Source organism: Babylonia areolata, chromosome 15, assembly GCF_041734735.1.
Source record: "Babylonia areolata isolate BAREFJ2019XMU chromosome 15, ASM4173473v1, whole genome shotgun sequence".
Lineage (NCBI taxonomy): Eukaryota > Metazoa > Mollusca > Gastropoda > Neogastropoda > Buccinidae > Babylonia > Babylonia areolata.
The window spans coordinates 26,611,582-26,632,931 of NC_134890.1; the positions used below are offsets into that span (position 1 = coordinate 26,611,582).

Genomic DNA, 21,350 nt, shown 5'->3' on the forward strand with positions numbered 1-21,350 from the left:
GAAATCTGTTGTGACAAGAAAAGAGAAATACAGATACAAATAGAATGGATTCGACGCTTCTGATGAATGCCTTATCAAAAGAAGTGTTTATGTGAACAATTTCTATCCGACTAAAATTTTCAGATTCAGTTGTGGATGGGCTGGCAGTGGATCCCCTGTCCAGACTGATCTTCTACACAGACACAGGGAGGGATTTGATCGCCATGCTGACCATGTCCACGTTTGCTCACAAGACCATCATCAACACAAGCCTGGACCAGCCCCGAGCCATTGTGCTCAACACTGCAGATGGGTGAGTGTTGTTGTTGGTGGTGTTGTTTTTCATCTTGTCATTGTTGATGTTACTGCTGTTGTTTATTTTCATATTTGCTGGTTAGTACTGCACACATATACTGTATCAAAACAGACCGGGTTTCCTTTACCATGTACAAAATGAAGTGTGTATTGTATGCCTCCAAGTTTTCTTATCAGTAATGAAATAACTGGGAAGTGGTGGGACTTTCTTCTAAGAAGTTTAAGCTTATTTGCTGAAGAATCGCTCTGCTACATTCGTAAATTCTTCAATACATTAAAAATATGACAGAAATTCGTTGAAAGTAATGGAACAATTTAGAGTGACTGACAGATTCACAAGAAGTGCTTTTTCTGTGACGTGCTCAAGGTAATGCACATTTTATAGTGTTGTCGCTACGTGATCATCACATTGTGTACATTTTGACCTCTTTCTAAGGGCTGGAGGCCTGGAGATTAAAGTTTTGTTTCTCTCTCTCTCTCTCTCTCTCTCTCTCTCTCTCTCTCTCTCTCTCTCTCTTTCTCTCTCTTTCTCTCTCTCTCTCTGTCTGTCTGTCTGTCTCTCTCTCTGTCTCTCTCTACTGACAGAAGAAATACAAAATTAAATGCATCAAAAATATCGTTTGTTAAAAATGGCTTTTGAGAAGATGAAAAACAAAGAAACAAAGCAACGTCTCTCATACGAGAAGAGAAAAGAAATATTTTCTTGATCTAATCACTAAAAACAAAGACAACAAATACATATGGAAAGCTATTAATAGACTGAAAAATAAAAATATTAATTCTGTTTCAAATGCAACTCTTGATATTTCTGCTGATACGCTGACCTTCCATTTTTCTACTATGGCAAACCAAATTCTCAAAAGGATATGTCAGTGAATAGTGATCAGGAGTTACATAATGTCTGCCAGGAGAGAAAAAAAAACATTCAGTAAGACATTAGTGCTATTACTTTTCACTGCGTTTTCACACCTCTTCGACAACTGAAACAAGACAGCAGCCCATGGAAGAATTTTAAGCACTGTCAGCAGCAGTAATCATTAAAACTCTCACTCTCAATTTACAATCTGTTTTGGTAAAAGAATATTTATAAAAAATAAAAAAAATAATTAAAAAAACAACTTTTTCTGTTGTGCTCATAAAGAAGCAGAAAACATACCTTTATGCAAATCAGGAAAGGATGCTGATCCATCTAATCATAGCCCCATTTCAATTCTGTTGGTGTGCTAAAACCACAAGAAAAACATATTGACAAATGTCCGTTCGTTCCCATTTAAACAAATATGATCATTTTTTTCTTTCTTTCTTTTTTTCCTTTGAGGGCTGAATGTATACAAAAGAAAGAGAGAGAAAAAAAAGAAAAAAGCAGGCATGCTTGATCCACTACCCTCTTAAAAAAAAAAAAAATGTTTCATTTCCATTTCTTTCCCCCACCCCCCTCTGTCTGTCTGTCTGTCTGTCTGTCTGTCTCTCTCTCCCTCCCCCACAGTTGGATTACCCACTCCCTCTTCCCCCATCCCCAACCCCCTTCTCTGATGTGTATATATGCCTTTGGCGGAAGCACATGAAACCACCTGAATCTGAAACTCGCTCCGTCCCTCTCCATTCCGTCTCTGTCTATGTCTCTGTCACACACGCACACACACGCACACACACACACACACACACACACACACACACACAACCCCATGCGCATAACATAAGGAATAGGAACTATGAAGCAGAGAGAAAGAAATCAGTGTGTGTGTGTGTGTGTGTGTGTGTGTGTTTACAGAGTGATGTTCTGGACGGACTGGGGAGCGGCTCCCAAGATAGAGAGAGCCAGCTATGACGGCAGTGACAGAAGGACCCTGGTCAATACTGGACTCCACTTGCCCAACGCCTTGGCTCTGGATGTTCCAAGTATGTGGTGGGACAGTTTGGTGAGAGAGAGAGAGAGAGAGGGGAGGAGGTGGGAGGGGGGAGGGAGGCAGAGGGGGAGAGGAATTTAATTCATAGTTAGGCTTGAGCAACATGTGAAAGGATTTCATGAACAAAATGCAACTCTGTGTGACCATGCAAGCATATACATGCATATATAAATTTGCTAATGCAAAAAAAAGAAAAGAAAAAAGACAAATAAATATTCAACAATGATGAGAAGCAGAAGAAGAAGAATAAATGAATGAAGGAATAAATGAATCGCATTTGTAAAGCACATTTCTATATGTAGACTCGAGACTCATTGCGCTGGCATTCGCCGTTCACATGCAGCTGGGCCCGAAAATGACTGACCACACTCAACCCCGCCCTGCCCCCCTCGCCCCTCCCACCCTCCCCCCAACACACACACACACACCTGCAGGCAAAAGACAGCTAAGATCAACGGTGGAGAAAAAAACCCTCACAAAACGCCTGACAGAAAAGATGAGTTTTTACATGGCATTTGAACAGAGGGGCTGTTGGTTGGTGTCGAAGACTGTTCGGAAGCAAATTCAGGACAGGGGGAGCACACAAAAACAAAAACTACGGTAGCCATTAAACTTTAAAACTCATTTTACTCCAGGTACGAGATAACTCGTACCATGATTACTTTCCCTGTGGACCAGGTTCACGTATTCTCATACCATCACACTATTCTGATTTCGTTCGTTCATGCTTGGGACAGTTGGCATTCTAAACTGAACTGTTTACTGATTCCGGAAGCATGAAAACGAAGCTTTGTTTGACGGATTAAAACTGATTAAAAGATGCATGCACCGGCCCAGGGACATATAGATAGCCAGTCAAAATAGTTTTTTTTAATTTTATTTTATTTTTTTATTACAATATTAAGTAAAGAAGGAGAGAAGAAGAATAAAGAAGAACAAAGAAGACAGTACCTGGAAGACACAAACAACAATATGTCAGGAATGCAAGTGGATGGTAAGCACATCATTCATATATTGCAATGGAAAGACCATCAGTTGGTTTGGAGTAGGCAACAACATAACATAAATACTGCGTATGTGTGAAGACCAAACACTGACAGCAAATGACATATCTAATACATTTAAACCGTTTAATTAAAGTGATTGAAGCTGTTGATTATTTAAGATGAATTTATAATCTTATTTTAAGTCACCTGAAAAGGGTCAGTTAAGCAAGCTTGTCACTGAAAATTACAAACTGCGTTAAATCAGTTTAATGTAGGCAAACACAAAATGGAATGGATTTAAAGATGGAATTGTGACAATTCTGCCAGTATATAATACTTGCATTTTACTGATCCGACAAAAGAAACATTTAGTGAGATATTGTCGTCCGAAACAGATTTCAAATGTGGCCAGGCTGTTGACTGACACTAGTGGTGGAGTGATTGTCGTTAAGTGTAGACAATGAAAATCAGTTTTGTCATTTCTAAATGCCTGATCTATTCTCATCCTAACACTATAATGGTGTGGTTTTAGTTTCCAGCAGCATTCACATACAGAACTGTGGACTGTAACACTGTGTGACGAGAAAAACAAAATGACGTAGGCTTAGCATTAGTTGAAATCTTTACACTGACAAGGATTAAACTAAAATCAAATATGCTTCTAACTGATTAAAGTACATATGTGTGTGTGAGAGCACAACAAATATAATATTGCAGCAAACAATACAGAGACTTGATTCAATAGATGTTTAGGAGCAGTTGTTTAAAAAGAGGCTTTGCATTTACAATTCGAATGGCATCACGCATTCTGCGCGAGTCATTGAAGTCTGGCGTGTTAGTTGCGAAAAAGGCACCTGCTATACAGCTCGTGTGTGATGCAGTAGCTGAAGCCAGCTGAGCGATTGGTTACAGTAAACCACCCTGTTTTTGCTACAGTGGTGCATGTAGTGCTGGTCCAGGGGAGTTGTAGCCGGCATGCAGCTGTGGGGTCGAATAAGTTAAGTTATTTTTTGTTGAAATTTTAAGATTCTTTATCTCCTGAGGACTGGAGGGAACGCGAACACAGGTGAGGTGGAATTGCCCTGTCAAAATGGCGACGTGCAAAGACTGCGGCTTTGTTCTGACAGCGGAACTTAACCGGTGACCAATATGGCTCTTTTCGAAGCGGTATAACGTTAAAGCGCTTACGTTTTCTTGGAATGAATCTCGGTGTTATACTTTTCAAATGCCTGTTTACATCTAACAGCAGATAAGTTGGGTTGTTTTTTTTTGTTTGTTTTTTTTGTTTTTTGTTTTTTTTGTTTTTTGCTTTTTTTAATCAGGCACCTTTCAGACAGTTCTATACATCTCAAAGCTATATTACCGGAATGAATGTGATTTGTTCCAGACAGCCGCCTGTACTGGGTGGACGCTGGATCGGACCGTGTGGAAATGTCTGACTTGGAAGGTGGGAACCGGCGTCAGTTGCTGCTTCTAACCAGTTCTCATCACTTCTTTGGTCTGGCACTTCTGCATGGCTTCCTCTACATCACGGACTGGTTTTCACTGTAAGTGAAAGTGAGTGGAAACAAATAGTGAGTGCAGAAAATACAGACATGTTTCCAGACTTTGCAGGATACGAGTAAAGATGTAAATTAAATTCTTGTAGTCCGCAAGGTCAGAGGGACTACCGAACACCCCGACCCAGGAATGATAAAGGCTGTCTGTAAATGTTTTCTGGTGTGTGTGCTGAACTCATTTTTACATGTTCCTAAGAAAGCAGTTGGGATGCACTAGAGTTAGAGCCCTTGGCACAAGGATATCCTATCGTGCCCCTTTCAACTAAATAAAGACAAGTTCAGTTTAAAAACCTCTCAAATCATATTTATATAGTAAAAACAGCAAAAAGCACATATTTTATGTTTTCCTTTTTTGATAAGGACTTTTCTATTTGAATGATTATCCAGAAAGTAATCGTTCTGAAATAATTTAGGCTTGTTGCAGCCGACAATAAAATCTTGGACAAAATAACATCAAGTAGTCCAGTTGTGTTATTTTGTCACTTCAGTATCAATCTTTTCAAAATCATTTTAAAGAGAGACCTGCAGGGATTATTTGAAATTATCTTACTTTGTAGATTTCGAGAAGGTTTTTGACAGCATCCACATGGAACGCCTATGGCTTATACTCTGTGCATCTGAGATCCCACGGCAGATCGTCCTTCTGATCAAGAGCTTTTACACCAACTTTACATGCCAAGTAGAAAACAGCGAACACAGTTTCCAGGTGAAGTGAGGCAAGGATGTCGGCACTGCTCTTGAACGTGGCCGTAGACTGGATGATGTGAACAACAACCGAAGATACCAAATGATATCAGAGGAGCCCCCCTCTGAACGCTGTATGACCTAACTCTAGTCTAGTCACTCAGAATCATCATCACATGCAAGAGGAGACAACCCGTCACAGCCAAGCCAGTTCCACACCAAATAGGCCTGGTGATCAGCCAGAAGGAAAAGGAGTTGATGACTCTGAACATTTAATACTCTTCACCAGCGCAAGAAAGAAGTACAGACACGATGGGGTAGCGGGAAGTGACATCACGAGCCATCTCAGCAAGGCCAGAATCACATTCAGAATGCTGTACCAGCTGTGTACTACATGTGAAAATATTTTCAAATAATAATTTCAAAAAGTAATGTTTAAGATAAGAAAGATCAGTTTAAAGCAAATTAAGTCCCCTAGCATTAATTACAGAGTAATTTCCCTTTTTTACTTCTGCACCAAAACGTTTGCAAAATAGATAAAACTTCCATGCTTAGCAAAAGAAGTTCCTGTTTGAACAAAAATTGATAATAATGACTGCTCTTGTTGTTGTGTCAGAATATCAGATCAAAGTGCCAAGTTTAGATAATACAAAAAATATAGATATAACAGTAAATGTAGTTTGCATATAATTAGGCTTCATTTTTTATTTTTTTGTGCTCATCCCAGAGGTGCAATATTGTTTTAAACAAGATGACTGGAAAGAACTGAATTTTTCCTATTTTTATGCCTAATTTGGTGTCAACTGACAAAGTATTTGCAGAGAAAATGTCAATGTTAAAGTTTACCACGGACACACAGACACACACACACACACACAGACAACCGAACACCGAGTTAAAACATAGACTCACTTTGTTTACAGAAGTGAGTCAAAACTGAAAACGATCATCATGAGAAGGCTGTCGAAAAAGGATAGGACATGTCATGCAAAGAGAGCAAAGTAACATCACCCTGAACTGGGCACTAAAAGGTAGACACAAGAGAGGAAGGACACCTGGCGCAGAACAGTCCAAAGAGAACTCGAGACCCTGAAGCACCCCTGGGGTACTATTCAGAGACTGGTCCAAAGCAGACAAGAGTGACGGTTCTTTGTAGCTGTCCAACATGTCAGGGAGCTTAATGCACAGTAAGAAAGAAAGCACTGTCCAAGTCCAACTGTCCTTGATAACAAGAACACCAGTTCCAAATTTAAACCTTTAACCTTTATGTTGTACTAAATTTTAAACCCAAGTAAGTACTGGTGTTCACCATTAAAAACGTTACTTGTATTCCTTGCTAGATGTCCACTATTGATAAAAACCATAACTTTATTTTTCTTTCTTTCTTTGTATCACAATTGATTATTGTAGGATGATTCCACTACATGCACGTAGGCTCGCAAACCTATGGGAACAGTGGACAACATTATCACGGCAAGAGATTTCCAGCATGGACACTTTTTTTTATTTTATTTTTTTTAATATAGCTTTCAGTCATGGACAACGAAAATAAAGCCAGGCGAAGAACACAAGCTTGGTGGATTCCTGTAGGAGTTATACTGCGCTGTTCCTTTCATGTTGTTAGGGTTTTACCGGATTCCTTAGTTTTGGCGGACAGCCTGTCTTGGGGATAATCTGGAAAAGACGCTTTATCAACTGATCTTTGGTCCTGAAAGTGATGGAAAGGGGCATCTTTTGTTCTATGCACTTCTGTCGGAGTTGGTGGAGGGAGAAAACTATGTCTATAGTTATCATGGAAGGCTCACTGTGCTTTGAGGTAGACATGTTCGGCCATCTCCTGTAGGCAGGCCATGATAACCAGGGCAAAACCTTCTCCAGGGAATCTGAGCAAGGAAGTGTTTCTGGTATTGTCATCTCATATCTCTCAGATCTGGTCTTGCACAAACAAAACAATAAATGAAATAGATGAGTTTGAAGCATATGGAAATAATTGCAGGACAAACAAAACAAATAAATAAGGTTTGCATACAGGAGACGTCTGTGCACAATTGTACCAATGCTGTCATTCTCAACAGACCCCCATCCGTCAAGAGCTTTCTGGTTCGTCTTGATATCAACACCGCCAATGTCACGGTGTACGGAACGACCTCGGGTGATACACGTCTCAATGACATCCACGTCGTCAACCCCAGGCAGTATTCTGACGACAGTAAGCTGTGTGTGTGTGTGTGTGTGTGTGTGTGCTACGCTCTGTGTGTGTGTGTGTGTGTGTGTGTGTGTGTGTGTGTGTGTATGTGTGCTAGGCTCTGTGTGTGTGTGTGTGGTGTGTGTGTGTGTGTTTGCTAAGCTGTGTGTGTGTGTGCTAAGCTCTGTGTGTGTGTGTTAAGCTGTGCGTGTTGTGTGTGTGTGTGTGTGTGTGTGTGTGTGTGTGTGAGTATGCCCGCACACACGCGTTTCATCAATAACAATGTAGTTACATCGTCCAGGTGTTAACGGATGCGGAAAGAACAACGGAGGCTGTGGGGCGTTCTGCGTACCATTGCCAAGCAACAGCAGCAAGTGCATGTGCCCTGATGGACAGACTCTGGCCAGTGACCAGCGCTCCTGTGTGGACGGTAAGTCCACTCGTCAATCTTCAGTTTACAAGTGCCACTCATGCGGACGCATTACGTTTTATTTTGTTTGTTCTGTTATTACTTTGTATTGTATTGGCTTTGTTACTGATAGCTTGATGTTGGGTTTATATTCACTGACTGTATTTTTCCAGGTATCTTGGACTTTGAAAGAGAATGTGACGGGCGCAATAGCCGAGTGGTTAAAGCGTTGGACTTTCAGTCTGAGGGTCCCGGGTTCGAATCACGGTGATGGCGCCTGGTGGGTAAAGGGTGGAGATTTTTACGATCTCCCAGGTCAGCATATGTGCAGACCTGCCAGTGCCTGAACCCCATTCGTATGTATACGCAAGCAAAAGATCAAATACGCATGTTAAAGATCCTGAAATCCATGTCAGCGTTCGGTGGATTATGGAAACAAGAACATACCCAGCATGCACACCCCCGAAAGCGGAGTATGGCTGCCTACATGGTGGGGTCGAAACGGTCATGCACGTAAAAGCCCACTCGCGTGTATACGAGTGAACGTGGGAGTTGCAGCCCATGAATGAAAAAAAAAAAAGAAAGAAAGAGAATGTGTCTTTACGTGTGTGTCCCTTTTTGTTTGTGTTGATATTGAAAGTCATACTGATCGTGATATAGACAACCGTCAGTACCGACCTAACCTCAAGGGTACTGGTAGAGTCATGAAGTCATGACAATCTCAATAGTTCGTAAAACTCTACCAGCATAGCTACGTTACTTTCAGAGAAGGTGTGTGTGTGTGCGTGTGCGTGCGTGCGTGCGTGTGTGTGTGCGTGTATGCGTGCGCGCGCGCGTGTGTGTGTTTGATGATGTGACGATACCAGGTTGGTGTTGAACAATTGTCAAGTTTTCCCGACAGTGTTCCGTGTTCTGTGTTCCGAATTGTTTCTTTGTTTTGAGGTGTCGTCGTGATCATGCTACCTCTGTGCTGGAAGTCATTTTGTCTGGAAGGTGATCATTCAGTTTGAGTTTCTCAAGGAGGCGTCACTGCGTTCGAACAAAATCATATACACTACACCACATCTGCTAGGCAGATGCCTGACCAGCAGCATGACCCAACGCGCTTAGTCAGGCCTTGACGGCATGCATACATATTTGTGTACCTATCAGAGTGGATTTCTTCTACGGAATTTTGCAAGAGGCCAACACTCTCATTGCCATGGGTTCTTTTTCAGTGTGCCAAGTGCGTGCTGCACACGGGACCTTGGTTTACCGTCTCATCCGAATGACTAGACGCTCAGTTTGATTTTCCAGTCAAACTTGGGAGAAAGATGGGAGCGGGATTTGAACCCACACCCTCGGGTGATCAGTATCAAAAGAGGTTCATCTGTATTTGGGGATTTTTGCACTTTTTGAAGGGGTATTCGTCCTGGTGTTTTTGTTACTCCTCCACGTGATGATGGTGATGTTCATCGTCTTTGTTGTGGGAAGACGAAATAATTGTTTTCTGCAGATTGAGACACCTGTGATTAGCTTTATAGTTTCTGTCTTAATGTATATTTATGTATGATTTGGCAGAGTTGTTGAGTGCATGACTGGGTGAATTTATCAGTAAGTAAATCAAAGACGTTAACAATTGTAGTTTGCCTGAATTTTGTGAGAACAGGAGAACGCAACTGAGTGCTTAACACATATGTCGTGTAGACCTATCACTGCTTTGTAAACATCAGAGATGAATCACTAACAAATGATGAATCAGCAATAACAATGACTTACAATTATTTGCAGCAAAAAATATTGAATCTGATATCGAATCTGAAATACCAGTTTCCCTTTCTTTTGCCAGTACCCGACGCTTACACTTCTGTTGTCTTCAGAATAATGAACCACTGGAGATTGACTAGGCTTGGGCGAGAACACTATTTGATCTTTGTATCTCATGAAACGCAGCTCATTACACCCCTTCAATCCTTTCACTGATCAGAAGTAAACAGATGCGCTGCAGTGCTGCACAAAATGGTTACATATAAGCCTGCTGCGGCTCCTGTCATTGCAGATAGCTTTTCATTCAATAGTATGACAAGTCAATAAGGTAGCCATCCTCGCTTAGAGTGGTCTTTTTAAGTCAGGCCTTTTCTATGGTGGAGGAACGGAGTAAAATAAATACCTCCTCCTTTAAAAAATATCATCATTCATATTGATGTCACATATCCTGTTGAAAAGTACATGACTGCAAACTCGCGAAACAGTTTGCTTTTGTTTAAAGTGCTCCGAACATTCCTTTACATAAGACGTGACATCATACTACGATATTCATGTTTTGTATGTAAATCACAAATAGCATATTGATGCCTGCCCTTGTAATCTCAGTGTAACATAAGCGATGGCGTTGGCTGGAAACGATGCATTGTTTCACATCCTTTCTTGCACGTGTACCTCTTTCAGGCCAGGGCTGGATGTTTAAAGGTTTTGATTTATTCATCTTTTAAGTGCGTTGGGTCACACTGCAGGTCAGGCATCTGCTTAGCAGATGTGGTGTAGCGTATATGGATTTGGTCGAACGCAGTGACGTCTCTTGAGTAACTGAACTGACGGGCACAATAACTGAGTGGTTAAAAGCGTTGGACTTCCAATCTGAGGGTCCCGGGTTCGAATATTGGTAACGGCGCCTGGTGAGTAAAGGGTGGAGATTTTTCCAATCTCCCAGGTCAGCATATGTGCAGACCTGCTTGTGCCTGAACCCCCTTTGTATGTATGCACAAGCAGAAGATCAAATACTCAGGTTAAAGATCCTGTAATCCATGTCAGCTTTTGGTGGGTTATGGAAACAGGAACATGCCCAGCATGCACAGCCCCCAAAACAGAGTAAGGCTGCCTAAATGGCGAGGTAAAAATGGTCAAACACGTAAAAGCCCACTCTTGTACATTCGAGTGAATGTGAGAGTTGCAGCCCACAAACGAAGAAGAAGAAGAGTAATTGAACTGAAATGAACTGATTGTTTATCTGTAACTCTCGAAAATAGAGATTCCGGCTTGTCTTGTCTTCCTCACCACCTCGCTCTGCCTCTCTGAACACATCTTTCAACCTCTTCAACAACAGTTACAACAACCACTACGACAACAACCACGTCAACAACCACCACGCCAACAACCCCACTGGATACATCAGTACCAACTGCCTTTTCCGTGGTCGTCACCACAGCTGACACACAGCCCTTCAGAACGAATGGAGATGGCGAGATGACCTTGACCTGTGACCCCAACATGGCTGTAGACGTCACGTCTTATGCCTGGAACGTGCCCTGCACGAGACAGACGGGTAACACGTGCGTGTTCACACCTCGTCCAGCAGAGGATGATGGGAAGATCGTCACGTGCACGATAACGACCTCTGACGGCCGGATCAGGTCGGGTGAACTGCAAATTGAACTGAACTGTGAGTAGACTGCTGGTGTGTGTGTGTGTGTGTGTGTGTGTGTGTGTGTGTGTGTGTGTGGCTTTCTGTCAGTCTGTCAGTGTATAAGAACCCCCACCATCCACCCCAATTATCCACGTTATTAATGACGTGAAAAAGAGAGTGAGAACTCAAAGATCAAATTGATATCTTGGCAAGTTGAGTTCAGTCAATTTGCTGTGAACCGCCTAATATGAAATACACTACTTTTTTTCCCCTTTTATGCGATGAAGCACACTATATTGCTTGCAACCACCTATCTGTTTCACCCATGTGGCTGTTGGGTGTGTACTCATACAGCCCTACTGTGTACTCTTACAGCCCTCTCCCAGTTTTTTGTTTGTTTGTTTTTTTGTTTTGTTTTGTTTTGTTATTTTATTCTTTTTTTTTTTTTCTTCTCTTTTCTTTTTTTTAAAACTTTTATTTTTATTTTTTATTATTATTTTTTACTCTCAAGGCCTGACTAAGCGCGTTGGTTTATGCTGCTGGTCAGGCATCTGCTTGGCAGATGTGGTGTAGTGTATATGGATTTGTCCGAACGCAGTGACGCCTCCTTGGGCTACTGATACTGATACTGATACTCTTCCAGTTGCTGGGTGTGCGCTCTAACAGCCCTCTTCCAGTTGCTGGGTTTGCGCTCTGACAGCCCTCTTCCAGTTGCTGGGTGTGCGCTCTAACAGCCCTCTTCCAGTTGCTGGGTGTGCGCTCTAACAGCCCTCTTCCAGTTGCTGGGTGTGCTGTCTAACAGCCCTCTTCCAGTTGCTGGGTGCGCTGTCTAACAGCCCTCTACCAATTGCTGGGTGTGCTGTCTAACAGCCCTCTTCCAGTTGCTGGGTGTGCTCTCTAACAGCCCTCTTCCAGTTGCTGGGTGTGTGCTCTAACAGTCCTCTTCCAGTTGCTGGGTGTGCTCTCTAACAGCCCTCTTCCAGTTGCTGGGTGTGCGCTCTAACAGCCCTCTTCCAGTTGCTGGATGTGCGCTCTAACAGCCCTCTTCCAGTTGCTGTGTGTGCTAACAGCCCTCTTTCAGTTGCTGGGTGTGCTAACACCCCTCTTTGCTGGGTGTGCTGTCTAACAGCCCTCTTCCAGTTGCTGGGTGTGCGCTCTAACAGCCCTCTTCCAGTTGCTGGGTGTGCACTCTAACAGCCCTCTTCCAGTTGCTGGGTGTGCTGTCTAACAGCCCTCTTTGCTGGGTGTGCTGTCTAACAGCCCTCTTCCAGTTGCTGGGTGTGCGCTCTAACAGTCCTCTTCCAGTTGCTGGGTGTGCGCTCTAACAGCCCTCTTCCAGTTGCTGGGTGTGTGCTGTTAATGCCCCGCTGTGGTTGTTGGGTGTACACTCATACAGCCTTGTTGTAGTCGTTGGGTGTGCCCTCTCTGAATACATTTTCCTCACCACAAGTCAAAAGATTCACAAATACCAACACCAATACAACAAAGCCGTCTTAACTTCTGAATCCCTATCACCGCTGTTAATTATTAATAAGAGACGATGAGGGTTATTTCAATAAAATTGACCAAGTATATAACACAGAAGCCAGATGAAACTGTTTTGGAATTTCTATTCATCATTAATTAGGAACAATTAATAAACTCAATATCTGACTACATAATGACCCAGCAGAGAACCCATAGTGAGTCAGATGGTAGTGTCACTGAGTATATCAAATCTTTTATCGTTTCTTATGTAATTTTGGAGGAGATATGTTTGGACTATAATACAATTTTCTCTTTGATCTAATGGCTCACATTCACAACACAGACAATGCTGCACGTGTAGACCTGCACTGTTGAAGATTGGAGGAAGAAGAAGCCCCTGACGTGTTTATGGTTGAAAGGTTTACTGTCATTCAGAAGGCCTGTGCTCTTTAGAGTCTACTGTTGAACACGACCATGGTGTATACTGCACGCTGCTTTGTTTGACTGTTTGACTGACTGTGTCCCACATGTCCCTGTCTGTGCACAGACCCCCCTCAAGAGGCTCCCACCATCAACGGTCATTCCGAGGACACAGTGTACCAGCAAGGAGACAGTCTGACCATGACCTGTTCTGTCCACGGCGGCAAGCCTTTGGTGACGTCGGTGTACTTTACCTGCGGCACCCATGAAGATACCACCCCGGATATCTTCAGCACGACAGAGGTGCACAGCCTTCTCTCCATCACTGCACTGACAGTGGAGGATGACGGGAAGACATGTTTCTGTACAGCGAAATGGGAAGACACCGACTGGTACAAGCTGAGCGCCACGGCAGTCCTCAGAGTGCAAAGTAAGATGAAGATGATGATGATGATGATGATGATTATTATCATTATCATTATTATTGTTGTTGTTGTTACCATTATTATTATCATTAGCAACATCAGCTGCATTATCGTTATTCGTACTCAAGAGTTACGTCATTCTTGTTGTTGGAAGTCGTATGATCACGGCAACACTCTTGGTACTAGTCACTCAAAAAACTAGAAACAAGCACTGTGCTTCATATCATAAACTCTAGTCGATTTGCTTAGTAACTCCACTCCACCCCCACCCTTCCGCCCCCACCTCCACACACATACAGAGAGAGAGAGGACTACAGGGAAGAACAAGTGCGTTCATCAAATTCAGATGGTTGATGAAAACTGTGGTGGGAGATCATGTTGAAGAGTTTGAAAAAGACAACAGTGATAATGTTGACGACAACGACGATTTGCAAATAAAAGATTTAAAAAAACAACAAAAAAACAAAGACATGGAACAGAACAAAGCGAGCTTCTGGTGCTGGCTGGAAACACATTCACGGTCTTCATCCCCCCACCCCCCCACAAAGAGGTGTTTGGAGTGCTGTCTGGAACCCACCCTGATGGAGTTTGAAGGAACCCAATGTCCACTGACGGGATGGAGGAATTTTGTTTAATGTCCAGTCACACATATCGGTGATTGAAGACATTTTGTTAAAGTATTTATGAATACATCTGAGTATTATCGGTTAGAAGGGGTGGGAGATGTGGATGAATGGAGGGTTGGGAGAAACTAGGCAAATGAGGGTAAAAATGTGGGTGAAATTTGGAAGAAAAAACAACAAAACAACTCTAAATACAGTTACAGGAAATTACTTAAAGGACTTCGTAAAAGAGAAGTCGTTAAACTGACAAATGAAACAACTGATAATGAATGCAAAAAGTCAAAAACATCAACGTTCTCAGTCACTTGTGAAGACACACTTTTGTGTACAAAAGGCTTCATCAAACTGCAGTGAAAAATTATATGCTCAGTTGTCGGGTTACTAAAGCATATGCACTTGACATTAGAACAATACTTGGTCCGTAATGAATTTGATAATAGTCTGAGAGCTAAACTCAGAATTGGTCTGCGAATCAGACCGAAGTCTGAGAGAGTCAACTGACGAGGTTTTAGACTTGAATTCAAGCACCTATAAAAGTCTCTTTCTAGTATATTGCTTATTTCCTTGTATGACGGGATCAGTTGTACATCAGTTTATGATTTTTTTGATAAAAATAATGCATACATATGATACAGGTCCCACAAGATATTCATATCTTGATGAGACAAGGAACGTTCATACAAAAGTCATCAATGAAAGTTAACATGAAGCATTCTGTTGGCCCTTTAGTTCTGCGTTTATGTGTTAAGTCAGGCATTTGCTTACCCCTCCCCCCACCTATCCCACCCTCTTTTTTTTTTTTTTTTTCAGATATGATGTAGCGTGTATGAACCTGTCTGCACCCTTTGATGCTTCCCTGAAACTGTACTGAAGTTATCTCCTTCCATCGCTCTCTTTCTCACACTCTGACCCCCTCCCCCCTTTCCCCCCGCCTCTCTCTCTCTCTCTTTCTCTCTTTTGCTATCTATCTATCAGTCTATCTATCTGGCTGGATGTCTGTCTATTCATCCGTCTATCTGTCCGTCACCATCTTTATTATCTCTGGTTTTACATTATTTGGCATATGGCAGCCAGTATTGTCAACGCTGCTTCTTCTTACATCTAGTATCACACATCTTTTTTCATGAACTGACTGCTTGGTTTGCACTGGTTGATTGATTGAACCTTTCATCTGTTTGAGCAGGAACACAAAAAACTGAACAAGAGCTGAACATCCTTGTAGTTGTAGTTGGCTGTGTCGGTGCTGTTATCGTCGTCGTGATCATCGTCGTCGTCATTGTCTGTATAGTTGTCAAAAGAAGTAAGTTCTCTTTGTCAGTTGGAAACTAAATTTGTCACCAGCTTCCTTTTTCTTTATTCAGTTATCCCACCAATCCCACTCTTTTTTTTCTTCTTTTCTTTTTGTTGTTGTTGTTGCTTACTGTCTAGAAATGAGTGACTGTTTGCCTGACTGCATTTCTTTGAGGTGAATAGACAATGAACCTGTGAGGAAGAGGAGGAGGATGAAGACTCTAGTTGGACTAACGACTGAGAGGACGTGAGGGTACAACCCCAGTCAGAGACATTATACGGTGAGACTCTGTGGCGCTTACCCAGAACTGAGAGTGCTTTGGGAAGGAATGGGAGGACTGGGTTTACACAGTTCAGTTTCTTTGGGGGTGTTGTCCACATTTTCTGAATAGCGTTGCAGATGTCTGTACCCTTCTGTCTGGCTGGTGCTGCAATGAATTATGAAAGCAAACGTTGAACACAGAGCTGTTACGTATGTCCAAATGCAAAGGACTCTCGATAGCAGCATCCACGGCCATCATCTCAGAATATAGCCTGAAGAAAAACTGTCCCAGATCTTGCTGTGATGGTATTATCAGTTTCACGTTCCCCACCACTTTCACGCCATCAGTGGGTGGGTGGGTGTCAAGGTCCTCAGTGTGGGCAGACTGTCACAGCGATTTGCTGGAAGGTGGGGGAGCTTAGTTATGGCTTCTTTAGGGGAGGAAATAACTTATTCTGACTCTGCGGCTGAACGATTTTTGTCATCAGTTGGGGCTCAGTAGGTGGTGTCCTACATAATTATGATCAGTCAGAACAGGGGCTACTGAATATTGCTGAAGTGACTCTGCAGCTGTGCAGGGTCTCCTTTGTTATGTGGCATCATGCTGACAGCTCTGTGTGGAGTGCTGGCACTGTGGCTGCAAAGGAATGAGCCTGGTGTGGCTGTGTGGTGCAGAAGATGGCATAGCGCCACCGACGTAGCGTGGTAGATGGGACAGAAAAAAGGATATACCTTTATTTCTGTTTCTCTGAAACGTTCGGTGACTTTGAATGAATATAACATGTAAATGCCCATCTAAAGAAATGAAACCCTCTCTGCGATAGTTTGCCCCAAAATTGAAGCCAATAATACGCCCCTAAAGACCACAGTTTCTGATAAATGTTTGACTGATGTTAGAACTTGTGATGCGGAGTTTCAAAATATGTTGATATTCCCTAAAGTTTTGTTCATTTGATTGTTTCATTCAACCAAGGTTTGAGTATAACGTCAAAAGATCGTAATTTCCGAGACATAGATGGACCGAGTCTGTTTAGCCACAACATGATGATGCAGAAATACCTGTTGGAAATATGGATCACACAAACACCTGATGAAGTCTTGAATATAAAACAAAGAAAAGACCAAGATATTATCGACTTGAAACAAGTTCCTGTTTTTGTTTTTTTTCTGGAAACCAATGTTTTGGTGTTTTGTTGCTGTTGTTGTTTGTATATGTTTCTTTTTATTTTATTTTCTTAATTTTTGTTTGTTTGTTTTGGGGGTGTTTTTTTGTTGTTTTTTGGTGGTGTTGTTGTTGTTTTGGGTTTTTTTTTTCTGGCATGTGTAGATTAACGCTGCCCCTGAACTGTTATCAGCAGCTCTTCTGATTTATTGACTCACTTGTGTAAACGAAGTGAGTCTATGTTTTAACCCGGTGTTCCGTTGTCTGTGTCTGTGTGTCCATGGTAAACTTTAACATTGACATTTTCTCTGCACATACTTTGTCAGTTGACACCAAATTAGGCATAAAAATAGGAAAAATTCAGTTCTTTCCAGTCATCTTGTTTAAAACAATATTGCATCTCTGGGATGGGCACAAAAAAATATAAAATGAAGCCTAATTATATGCAAACTGCTTTTACGGTTATATTTATATTTTTTGTATTCTCTAAACTTAGCACTTTGATCTGATATTCTGACCCAACAACAAGAGCAGTCATTATTATCATTTTTTGTTCAAACAGGAACTTCTTTTGCTAAGCATGGAAGTTTTATTTATTTTTGCAAACGTTTTGGTGCAGATAGTAAAAAAGGGAAATTACTCTGTAATTAATGCTAGGGGACTTAATTTGCTTTAAACTGATCTTTCTCATCTTAAACATTACATTTTGAAATTATGCTCAATACATAAAAAGCTTGGATTTTAAAAAAAAAGTGCATCACAAGTGAGTCTTGAAGGCCTTGCCTCTCTTGTTACTTTGGTTGTTACCGTTTAGCAAGTGTGAATTATTATTATCATATTTTTTAACGGAAGAGGCATGTTTCTGACTTGAGAAAAGCGTCAGCTGTTGGCTGTTATGCACAAAACTTATTCTTTTTGTATCTGTTAAGTTTCATTTATGCATTTCTTGATTTATCTGTCTGGTGTTCTCTCAGCCAGTTTATCTACATAGCTAGCTCAGTGTCTGTCTACACACACAGCGGGAATGTGTGTGTGTGTGTAGTAGTAGTAGTAGTAGTAGTAGTAGTAGTAGTAGTCTTCAGTTTAACGTCTTCCACTTTAACGTCTTCCACTTTAAGTGATATTAGACTGTGCGTGCGTGCGTGCGTGCGTGTGTGTGTGTGTGTGTGTGTGTGTGTGTGTGTAGTAAGTGCCTGCCTCTCATTCTCCCTCTCTCTCACTCTCTGTATCTAGATAGATACATAGATAACTAATATTGAATGATTCATTTCATATACCTTTTTTATCTATTTCTTTACTCGTTTTTTTTGTTTGTTTCTGTGTTTGTTAGTCAGTTGATAAACTGATTGATTGATTGATCTGTTTACTTCACCTTTCCCTCACTTCAGTCATCAATGGTTCATTTATCCATCCATGCAATATTTTGCTCTGATTTCTTCTCTCTCTCTCTCTCTCTCTCTCTCTCTCTCTCTCTCTCTCTCTCTTTCTCTGCAGGACTTCTTTTTGTTTTGTTTTTTCTTCTCTCTTTCTCCTCTTTCCATCAAATACATGTGTGCAATTGTAACTGATATAGATTAGCATGGACAGGTTGAAAGATTTTAATCCTTGAATAAAGAATGTTTTGAGTTCTGAGTTTTCTCTCTGTCTCTGCCTCTGTCTCTGTCTCTCTCTCTCTCTCTCTCTCCAGGGAGACAAACTTGCAACCAGCCACCGAGCGCGCCTGGCCAGTCGGATGACGGTGGATACTGTGCCCTGGTCTTTCCCAGGCAGCAGCCTCCAGCAGCTCAAAGGCAGTCCTACATAAACAGGGTCTACGACGAGGCAGATGACGACAAGCGTAGCTCTGCCCACTACGATACACTGGAGGACATGGCTGCTGCAGTTCTTGGTCTGTACCGTGTGTTTGTGTGCGTGTGTGTGTGTGTCAGTCTGTGTGTGTGTGTGTGTGTGTGTTTGTGTGTGTGTGTTTGTGTGTGTGTGTGTGTGTGCGAGAGAGAGAGAGGGAGAGTGTGTGTGTGCGCGCGCTTCAGTCTCTGTGTGTGCGTGTGTGTGTGTGTTTAGTGTGTGTGTGTAGTGTGTGTGTGGGCGTGTGTATGTGTGTGTGTAGTGTGTGTGTGTGTGTGTGTGTGTGCCACAGTCGAGGATGGTGATGTTGATTGTGAGGGCAAGATGGAAGGTAAAAAAAGGACGAAGCCTTTGTGGATGGACTGAGAGGGCGGGCTGTGTGGAGGGTTGAGAGAGAGAGAGAGACAGGCAGGCAGGCAGGCAGGCAGGCAAGCAGGCAGATAGACCGACACACAGAAACAGAGTTAGTGTCATATTGCAAGAGGACATAGTAATTTCGGTAGAAAAGCAAAAGATGTATTGCATTGTTTGTTTGTTTCTTGTTTTGTTTTTGTTTGGTTTTTGTTTTTTTGGGGTTTTTTGTTGTTGTTTTTTTTAGGAAATTGGTGTACAAGGCAAATGGTTAAAGAGTTCAGCTTTCAATATGAAGGTCTTGGGTTTGATGCTGCCGTTATCACTCGGTGCTTTAAGAGTGGCAGCTCTGATTTTCACACTGTCCCAAATATCATATTGTGGCAGACCTACCAGTGCCTAAATGCCCTTCCTGTGTATACGGATGCAAATGATGCACAAAAAGATCTTATCAGCGTTCTATGGGTTATGGAAATATGAATGTACCCAGCATGCACACCTCGGAAATCAGAGCATGCTAGCTAGGGCTAAAATCAGGCATTCACAATAAGCCTCACTCGTAGATAAGAGTTGCGGGAGAAATGTGGCCCTTGAACGCAGAAGAAGAAGAAAAAGTATTCTAAAGTGTGTGTGTGTGTATGTGTGTGTGTGTGTGTGTGTGTGTGCGTATGTGTGTGTGTGTGCGTGGGTGTGTGAATGTGTGTGTGTGTGCATGTGTATGTGTGTGTGTGCTTGCAGATAATGGAGCCAGTGACTACCTGAGCCCAGTGCCCAAACCACCGCCTGCAGAACTGAAACCCGTGCCTTGCTCATGGAATAAAGCATCGGATGCTGATGATGGTTACTTGGGTGCCGTGCGCAACCCTGCTCACGATTATTCGTGTACCACTTCGATGGGCCTCAATAGCACCATGTATTAGAAACGCTTCAGTATCACTGGCCGTTGGCACCTTCTTCCTAGCTCGCACTGGGTGAGCCGCGCACTATTACTTCCCAACGTCTTGCTTGACACAGCTTCCAGCTTCCGTGTGTACGTGTATCTGAGTCAGTCTTTCATGTACACACATGCAGTATTTCAAAGCATTTCTGCATTTTGTCAGTCAATTCATGTCTTGTAGCTCATCTGTATAATGTAGAACACGATTGAAAATCACGCAGTTCATCACTCTCTATTTTTCAGTGCTTCAATATTCTTTGCTAAAAACAAAATGAAATAAAGAAAAAAAAAGTGTCATTCTGACTGGCTGGTTGCTGTCAAACATGGACACAGTTGATGTTTTTGATTTGTTTTGTTTTGATGTTTATCATTAGTCGAACAATAATTATGCACCTATTAATCCTCGCAAGTCTATGAATGATTTCTCGTTGATTCTATAGCTTTTGCTATGTTCACAATGAATGTGACTGTGTTTACGTGCCTTTCCAGCAATATTAACCCAGTGAAAGTAAGTTTTTAACTCAGTCACCAAGAAAAGGTGTGAACTTTTCATATTATTTTTCCTGAACAATTTGCTACTGTTTGTAACATTTTTGTGCCACCTTACAAAAGCAGCTGAAAGGAGAGGGTTTGTTTTTTTTAATTCTTTTCTTTATTTTTTTTTTTTGTTAGTTTTTCTGGGTTTTTTTTTTCATTTGAAGTCTTTCATTAAAAACCAATACATATCACGAAAGTCGCCCAAGCAAAATTAATTCAGATAAATGCCACTCAACTTCATCTTTTTCAAAGCTATTTGCTGTCTCACAAGACAATGAATGTGCTTGTGTTGGTGCTAACAGTAACACAGTGGAGAGTGATTAGCGTCTGTGAAGGTCTTGGAACGGCATTCTCTTTCACAGAAGGTGCATCGAAAAGCTGACGGAGCTGAACGGGTGGCAATGTGTGCCGTCCTCCGCCCTCTTCTCTTCACAAGTGTGCTTCGCTTCTCCTCGGCTCGCTTCCTCTTATATTTCACAGTCTGTCTCCATCCAGGACGATGCTTTCCCACTTATTAAAGTGTCTGGCAGCAGAGACCGGATCTCTTTCGCACAGGTTTCTGTGGTGGAAACTTCGAACGTCCATTAGCACAAGACCCCTTTCTCGAAGTGTGGGAACTTTTCAA

The 21,350-nt window shown here is 42.0% G+C and overlaps 1 protein-coding gene across 2 annotated transcripts in view; it reads left to right on the forward strand.

Moving 5' to 3' along the window:
- The window catches only part of LOC143290510 (uncharacterized), a 38,268-nt gene extending 17,700 nt beyond the window's left edge, over positions 1-20,568 (forward strand). Inside the window, exons 6-15 of one of the 2 annotated variants that reach the window (XM_076600016.1) lie at positions 124-292; positions 2,066-2,193; positions 4,575-4,734; positions 7,506-7,639; positions 7,917-8,045; positions 11,107-11,442; positions 13,421-13,723; positions 15,525-15,641; positions 18,743-18,943; positions 19,990-20,568. In XM_076600016.1, the coding sequence (XP_076456131.1) occupies positions 124-292; positions 2,066-2,193; positions 4,575-4,734; positions 7,506-7,639; positions 7,917-8,045; positions 11,107-11,442; positions 13,421-13,723; positions 15,525-15,641; positions 18,743-18,943; positions 19,990-20,171 (1,859 nt within the window). In that variant the 3' untranslated portion in view covers positions 20,172-20,568. The remainder of the gene's footprint in view (positions 1-123; positions 293-2,065; positions 2,194-4,574; positions 4,735-7,505; positions 7,640-7,916; positions 8,046-11,106; positions 11,443-13,420; positions 13,724-15,524; positions 15,642-18,742; positions 18,944-19,989) is intronic. The other variant, XM_076600017.1, reaches the window with a different exon arrangement.
- Positions 20,569-21,350: the final 782 nt, after the last annotated feature.